The sequence below is a fragment of the Manihot esculenta genome, chromosome 6, assembly GCF_001659605.2.
Source record: "Manihot esculenta cultivar AM560-2 chromosome 6, M.esculenta_v8, whole genome shotgun sequence".
Lineage (NCBI taxonomy): Eukaryota > Viridiplantae > Streptophyta > Magnoliopsida > Malpighiales > Euphorbiaceae > Manihot > Manihot esculenta.
The window spans coordinates 9,034,431-9,042,914 of record NC_035166.2 but is presented as its reverse complement, the minus strand read 5'-3'; the positions used below and the strand labels follow the sequence as shown (position 1 = coordinate 9,042,914).

The 8,484-nt window shown below is 32.8% G+C and overlaps 1 protein-coding gene across 1 annotated transcript; it reads right to left on the bottom strand.

Annotated features, from left to right (window-relative positions):
• Positions 1-4,801: 4,801 nt before the first annotated feature.
• Positions 4,802-7,493, bottom strand: LOC110617817. Its single transcript, XM_021760826.1, has 7 exons — positions 7,251-7,493; positions 6,592-7,151; positions 6,385-6,516; positions 6,013-6,313; positions 5,781-5,925; positions 5,321-5,688; positions 4,802-5,188 (listed from the first exon to the last, which is right to left on the bottom strand). Exons 1-7 carry the CDS (start codon positions 7,491-7,493, stop codon positions 4,802-4,804), a joined length of 2,136 nt encoding a protein of 711 aa, XP_021616518.1.
• Between the last annotated feature and the right edge of the window lie 991 nt (positions 7,494-8,484).

Below are 8,484 nucleotides of genomic sequence, written 5' to 3'. Positions count from 1 at the left end.
ATAGTATATTACATAGAGTTTTAATAATATATAAAATTTTATATAAAATAGAATATGAAGTACAATACAAATAAGAATAATATTATGATATGGATAATATCCCATTGTGATTAGAATTCTATTATTTTATTAGAAAAGTTATAGGTATCTGAATAATTGATGTGGTTCGAATTATTGAAATCTAAATTTAATATATTTTAGGGAGATTTACTACTTAGTCATTGGGTATTGCTAATATAAGTCAGTCCCTCGGTTTTAAAAAACCTATTAAGGCGTTCTTATTTTTTTCTTTTCATTAATAAAATAGTCATTCTATTCAATTCTATCTATTTCTGCCATTAAAAATATAGCAAAAGACTAAATTATTTCTTCTTCCGTTCTTCTTCTTTTTTAAGAGAACGAATGACTATTTCGTTGATGTAGAGAAAAAATAAAAATATTTTAATAAATTTTTAAAAATATAAGGACTAATTTGTTAATAATGGCAATACCTATAAACTAAATAAGGAGGATTATTGACGGTAAAATTAGGTTTTAAAATTTTTATCTCCCATTCATTTATTTCTAATAGAAAAGAGGATGAAAGACTATTTTCTTGACGGAGAAAAAGAATAAAAACGTTTTAAGACTTTTAAAAATATAGAAATTAATTTATTAATAATTGTAATACTCAAAATTAAATAGTTAATTTTCCTATATTTTTATACCGATCTATATCAATTATTTACAAAATGATGGACAAAAATTTCCACGAAACGATTACAAGAGATAAGATTTTCTTGTTGCGGAGACATAAATATTAATTAAATATATAAAATACCCATTTAACTTAATAAAAACTAATCCATTTTAAAATAACCTAATTATAAAAGTCTAACTTAATAAAAACTAATCCATTCAAAATTTTAAATCTTTATACAATTAGCTTAATTTAGTTAGTTAAAGTTTTATCTAACTTTGTTTAATAAAATTTTTTAAACTCATTTTTCTACATATTTACTGAGAAAATTTCTCATATTTATTTAAATATATTTATCATTAGACTAAATCTGTGAATACTACTATCATTTTAAAGTTTAAAATTACTACATTTATAATTACTACATTAATAAATTGTTTCAAATATAGGCATGAAAATTAAATAGTGACGAGAGTTAATATTAGTGGGAAGAGAAAGTGTGACTAAAATGAAGTTTTAAAGTAGTTTATGATAATAATAAAGTTGGATCAATTAAAAAATGAAGTGTTTGGATTAGATTAACAAAAGAACGTATTTTTATAATTAGACCTTTTTTGAAAAAGAGAGATTAAAAAACTAAAAATTCATAGATTATAAAAAATTTTGAATATTTAGGTTGATTTGTTTTATGAAAAATATTTTTCAATAAAATATTTTTTATATTTTTTTAATATTTTAAACGCTCAAAATTTAATTAATGAAAAATATTTTTATAATAAATAAAATAAGTAATTTTAAGAAAAATTCGCTTCTCAAAGAAAATGTCATTATACACGTTATTATCTCTTTTAAAATTTTTATATATAAATTTATTAATAAATTTTATTTTTTAAATTAAAATTAAATAATAAAAAAAATTCTACAAGAGTGTTTCAGTTTTTTTTTTTACCAAGTACTAACAACTACTAATAGGATAAATGGTGGAATCAGCTATTAATTATATCCAACCGTTAAATTAAATAGATTCTAAACTTTTTTTATTACAAACATATTCTCTAATGCATTAAGATGATAATCTGATGAGCAATCATAGAATGCTTAGATAAGCTAGACTTTGAGAAACTGTCAATATTGACATGGCAGGAAAAGCTTCAGAAGAGGAAGAGGAAAAAGGCGTGCAGAAAAAGCTTCTAACAATTCCTTTAAAAGCCAAATCCTAAAAATAGAGAGAAGTATAATCTAGCAGTGGCATGATTTCTATATTCATTTGATAGTGGAGTGTTATAATAGCTATCTTCTTAACACTTATGATGATATTGCCTCTACTATCAAAACCCATTATGTCCAGCTATAATCCTTGCCATTATGTGTTTTGATAGTGGTTCATCATAGGTGTTTAGACTTTTCAAAATCCAACTGGACAAAATTTTGTCAGCATTAGTCCATATTTTCAGCTCCACAAAACACGGTATTCGTGGTATAATTTTTATTTATTTTATTTTTTATACTTATTAAAAGAATAAATTTTTTTAATTAATTTTTTAATTATATTTTTTAAAAACATTAATAAATATTAAAAATATTTTGATAAATTTTTTAAAAATAAAATAAAATTATAATAATAATATATTATAAAAAAATAAATAATAATTTTAAAATAAAAAAAAAAATTACTGCATTAACTCATTGATTAGTCTTTCGATTTTAAAAAATGCTCTAAAACATCCTTAATGTTTTAAAAAATTTATTAATTTATTCGTCCATTAATTTTAGCCGTTAAATATTTTACTATTTAGTCTTTATAATTTTAAAAAATTTATTAATTGGCTTCTCAAAATTTTTAAAAATTTACTAATTAGTTCCTTTATATCAGACACATTTAAGATTCTTTTATAATACTTAACGGCTAAAATTAATAGAGGGATTAACTATTAGAATTTTTAAAATATTGGAAACATTTTAATGTATTTTTTAAAATCGAAAAATTAATTAATGAATTTCTTTATATGGTAATTTTTTTAATAAAAAAATAAAAAAATTATGGTATGGAATAATATATTCGCAAATGTTTGCAAATGCATTGTTAGTTCCAATGAAGCAGTTAGGAGACCAAGTGGCAAATGCTTAAGGCAAGCTATTTGCATTTTACTTAGGGATGAGGATTCAACGATGAAAACTAAAAAATCGAATTAAATTAAATTAATATTTTTATTTGGTTATTTTTTAATTGTTCAGTTCGATTTTAGTTTTAATTTTATAAAAATTTTGATTTTTGGGTTCAGTTCGGTTAATTCAATGAAAAAATTAAATTAATCGAACCAAATCAATTTTTTTAATGTTGCGCCGTTTTTCCCTTTTAAATCAAGCTATATAAACTATCCTTCTCCAAAAGTCTATATAGTAGCCACCCTCCCAACCTCATCTCTCAATCCCGTTGCCATTCCTCCTTCAACCCTTCTTCTTCTTTATCGTTTCTCCCCATTTCCTTCCCTACTCTTCATCCTCCTTCTTCCTCTTGCTGTTTCTTTCAATCTTCATTTGTCTTCTTCTTCTAGCTCCAACGGGTTCATATTTTTTTAGGAAAGTAATAGGTTCATGTTCCCTGATCTATTGGCCATGGCATTGCTTTATGTGCTCGCTCCCCTAGTGATCTGTCACTCAACTGTTCATCGACGCCTGATTTGTTTGCTCCATCTGCTCTATCTTTATCTGTTCGATCCTTTTTCTGCTCCATCTTTATTTGTTCGATCTTTCATCTATTTGATTTGTGTGTATTGATTATAGATAAATTTAAGATATGTATAGTGTTTGATTTTATATATATTTTGCATATATTTTAAATCCTCTATTGGATTTTTGAATCCTATGTGTTTATTATGTATACGTTTATGGGTATTTTTTTTATTGAGATTTGCAAATGGACTAGTTAGATAGATTTGAGGTGGATTGCATCTAGTATTTGGGAATTTGGGGTTTGTAGTTTGCTGGTTCATGTTAAACTCTGAATTCTTAAATCTCTGTCTCAAAACCGAAGGTTTTTAACTAAACCAATCAGTTTAGTTTGATTCGATTATTCTTTTATTTGATTTCAGTTTCGGTTAGCATTTTTGTTAAATCGATTTTTTAATTTTTTAATTTCAATTCGATTTGAAATCGAACCGACCGAATGCATATCCCTAATTTTACTAGAAATAGCAAGGTATTTGGTGTGTCGGCCTTGAGTAGTAGTTTTTTTAATTTCTTTTTTTTTTCTAAGCTCAACACCAACTCCTCCAACAGCTTTACCAACTGGAATAACCCTTGCCTCAATTTCAATTTCTTCATCGACATAAGTAGCATCCAAGTACGAAACATTGATTTCCATCAAAACTTCGGTAAATTGAGCTCCAACAATGTATATTACAGCTAAACTCACTAAGTCAACGAGTGTGATCGTGGCTCCACCATGCAAGTCATTGCCAGCATTCTTTTAAAAAGAATAAAAAACCCATGAAATTGATAGAAGAAAGAATAATTGGGTAATCGATAGATACGATAAAGTACTAGTAGGCAAGGACGGACTTTCATCAAGTAAATTATACGGTCGGGTTCAATGAGCTTGATCTTGCAAAAACATGAGCTTGCACTTGAAAAGGACTTGACCTATGAAGGGAGCGGGAGGTTTGCATGTGCGGATCAAGTGGATGAATGGGGACACCTACAGAGAAAATGAGAAAGAAAGAGAGGAGGGTTATATCTATGAAATAGAGGGTAATTTTATCATTTAGGATAACTATTCTTAGCTTTGACCAGAAGAAAAAACATGGACCAACGATAAAAAGGTTTAAAAATTGATAAATGTTCTTTTATAGTGACATTTTTTTTTTTTTGAAAATGAGAGAAATATCATTAACTCAAAGTGATCAAAGAAACTATATGAGGAGGAGGGACATGAACCCAAACTCCTTGACCTGACTCAGAATGAGTCGATGTTGTTAGAACATGAGCGACATCATTCGCAGACCTATGAATAAAATCACATATTGCTTCTTTATAACTGGATAGAAGCAATTTACAATCTTGAACCAAAAGACCAAGCCTAGTGAACTTCATTGCGAGTTTAAAAAGGCGTCAATATTAACCTTAATCCGGAGACCAGACAGTCAAAGCCGACACAACATTGGTGCAGCTGGTAGAATCAGAACAGGCCCCCCTCCATTGTTGCAAAAAATTCAGTGCCATGAAGAACACACCACTCGCAATTCGACCCTGAGCTTTCCAAACAACATTATTTCTGTTATGCCACAAAGCCCAACATATCATTAGAATAAGGGAAGCATTCTCCGCAGAAGCAGTAAGGAAGGCTAAAGAGAACCACTCCCTAAGAGAGGCAGCGGGGAATGCAGGCCAACCCAAAGGCAAACTCAACCAGCAACTGCGGGCAAAAGAACATTGAACAAGAATATGGAAGACAGTCTCAGGAGCCTCATGATATAACGGACACATCGAATCAACCGGAACTCTCCTGGACTGAAGCAAAGAGAGGCAAGGAACAACATTAACTAAAGCACGCCAGCAGAAATTAAGCACTTTAGGAGGCACCTTCGTCTTTCAAAAACAACTCCATATCTCACTACCTTCCCTATGTCGAAACCCAGCAACCAGAAATCTGTAAGCACTCTTGACAGAATAGTGACCCTTGGACGCAAACTTCCAGCACCACGCATCTAGGCGCGAAGAAAGACTTAGAGGGATGTTCAAAATACAACTCCTATCTCTGTCATTGAACAACTGAGCTATTAAACTTTCATTCCATCTATGGCCGATCATAAGATCTGCAACAACAGAAAGAGTACAGTTCGGAGGAGGGGGTGTAGAAACCAATGAGTCGGGCGTCTCTTTCAACCAAGGGTGAGACCAAATATAAACTGACTTGCCATTCCCAATTCTCCAATAAGCACCAGCTTTAACTAGACTCCGATTCGCCCATATACTACGCCACAAAAAGCTAGGATTGTGACCCAAAGAAGCTTCAAAAAAGACATTGTCGGAAAATAACGAGCCTTAAGAATGCGGGCCACTGAAGAATGAGGCCTATTAATAATGTTCCAACCCTGCTTACCAAGCATCGCTAAGTTAAACTCATAGAGCGATTTAAACCCTAACCCACCTTCCAGTCTGTGCTTCGCCATTCTATGCCAACCCAACCAGTGAATACCACAATTTTGATCAGCACCCTTACTCCACCAATACCGGGTCATCATACGCTGCAAATTAGCACATAAAGTCCGAGGCAGTAAAAACAAACTCATAATATAGTTTGGCAAAGCTTGGAGGACTGTTTTCAAGAGGACCTCTTTACCTGCTTGGGACAGCGCACGATGCTTCCATGAATTCAGCCGCTTCCACAAACGATCCTTAACAAAACTGAACACTTCCCTCTTATTACTACCAACATGAGAAGGGAGTCCCAAATAATTACCCAAATCCGGCTTCTCCTCAACCTGAAGCACTGAACAGATAGAATCCCGAAGAGCCACAGGAGTATACTTGCTGACAGAAACAGATGATTTTTGAAAGTTAACCAATTGTCCAGATGCATTCTCATAGATGCGAAGAATACGCTTGAGTTCCAACGCCTCTTGAACATTTGCTCTGAAGAAAATCAAGCTATCGTCTGTGAAAAAAAGGTGGGAGATCTGCGGGCCCCCCATGATATCCTGAACCCATGAAGACTGCCATGGTTTATACTGTCTTGCAGAAGGCGGGATAGCTCCTCAGCACAAAGAATGAATAAATTAGGCGACAAGGGATCCGCTTGCCTCAGTCCCCTCGTCGGTAAGATAGGGCCGATTTCCCTGCCATCATGCAGAATCCAATAACGAACAGTGGAGATACAAGAAAACACCAAAGCAACCCATCACTGCGCAAACCCCATACGGATGAGCATGTCACGAATGAAATCCCACTCCAGTCTATCATAGGCTTTGCTGATGTCCATTTTAAGGGCCCCAGATAACTCTTTCTTTCGATGAAACATATTAAATCCATGCATAGCCTCAAAAGCTAAGATTATATTGTCCTGAATGCTGCGCCCAAAAATAAAAGCGCTCTGACTTTCCGAGACAATAGGCGGCAAGATGGACTTAAGCTGGTTAACTATCATCTTGGTCATGATCTTATAAACCATATTACAGAGGGCAATAGGCCGCAAATCACTCATTCGCTCAGGGACACCCTTCTTAGGTATCAAAACTAAAGTAGTCTCATTCAATTTTGAGGGAAGAGACCCTGAATGCAAGCAATCAATACAAAACCGAGACACATCCCCACCAATAATATCCCAATAATGCTGAAAAAAATCAGGATTGAAACCATCTAACCCAGGAGATTTATCAATTTTCATAGAAAAAGCTGCAGATTTTACCTTGTCACAACTGTAAGGAGCTAAAAGAGATGCATTCTGATCATGTGACATCAATAGCGGAACACACTGCAAAACTGGTCCATAATTACAAGCATGAGAAGTAAAGAGAGACGTAAAATATCCAGACATCACCTCCTCCAGACCCGAATTCTTATCATGCTACACGTTCGAGTCATCCAGCAGTTTAACAATTGTATTTTTTCGTTTCCAAGCAGAAGTAGCACTTTGGAAAAATCGAGTATTAGCATCACCCTCTTTAAGCCAAAATTGCTTGGCACGTTGCTTCCAAAAGATCTCACGGAGATTTAAAAGATGAAAGAAACGGGATTTGGCTCGTAAAAACTCATCCATATGCACCTGTAGATGAGAACCGCGTAGATGGGCTATAATAGCAAGACTCTCGTCCATCTCAGCTTTATGCAGAAGTCTAAGATAAGTAAATTAGAAGGAGTTTTTAATGTAATTAAAAATTGCAGGACATTTAATTAGTTATCTCAAATTATAGACACAATAATAATTATCCTTAAAAAAAATTCTTATTTATTTACTTATTAATTATTTCACCCTCATTAAAATTACTCTAAAAGCCATGGAAAACCCTTTCATAGAAAAGCATCCAAGAGAGAGAAACTTATAGTTTCTTTTTCATTTGCTTTTTCTCTATGGTCCATCCGCTTCTCCCATGTCCACTGTGTGGTTGTCTTTTGTCCAAATTTCTTTCACTACACAGAGAGGGGATTTAACTCCTTCCCCACCCCTAGACAAGGTCTTGTGTATAAATAATTGGCTTTTTTATTTCTTACAAGATTGGTGCTTATAGTGAGGGAGCAACTTTAGATTTATTTATTCTTTATTTTTGTTTGTGGTTTGCATTCCTTCTTTGCATATAAGTGAGCTAAAATCGTTCTATCTCAAGATGCACCTATAGGTGTTTTGGGAGAGAATGGAGGGTGAATTCCATAAAGGAATTTGTCTTTTCCTCTAGTTTTGCCCATCTTTATCTGTCATGCTTCAAAAAGATATCTATCTATCTTGGTTGTGAAGGAAGTCAACGTTTTAAATATTGTTGAGAATCTGAAGGATCTTTTGCCCTGTTCACTTTTTTTTTGGACGATCAATCCTTAGGTTTTGAGTGTCAGCGAGCTCTTCTTGATAGATCCTTCACGACTTGGGTCAAGTTGCTATCCATGTTGCTGCTATGTTCTTGAGTTCTATAGTCCTTCAATGGATGCAAAAGCTACTAGGTTGGGTTGTCTAAATTTCATTATGATCTCCTTTTCTGTATGGTTGGTGATCATCTTGCCCCTTTCCTCCAGTGGTAGCCTTACAGGACCAAGACCGATTAACTTTCTCCCCACCTGCTAGGGTTTCAAGTTTCTTAGGTATGTGTATTATTGGT

What these genes read in the sequence shown, in the direction of transcription:
- LOC110617817 (XM_021760826.1), bottom strand. Translation starts at nt 7,493, where the DNA reads ATGGACGAGAGTCTTGCTATTATAGCCCATCTACGCGGTTCTCATCTA. An exon ending in AACTGCTGGATGACTCGAAC is followed by an intron (nt 7,152 to 7,250) that starts GTGTAGCATGAT and finishes CCAGTTTTGCAG; the next exon opens with TGTGTTCCGCTATTGATGTC. An exon ending in GACATGCTCATCCGTATGGG is followed by an intron (nt 6,517 to 6,591) that starts GTTTGCGCAGTG and finishes GCATGATGGCAG; the next exon opens with GGAAATCGGCCCTATCTTAC.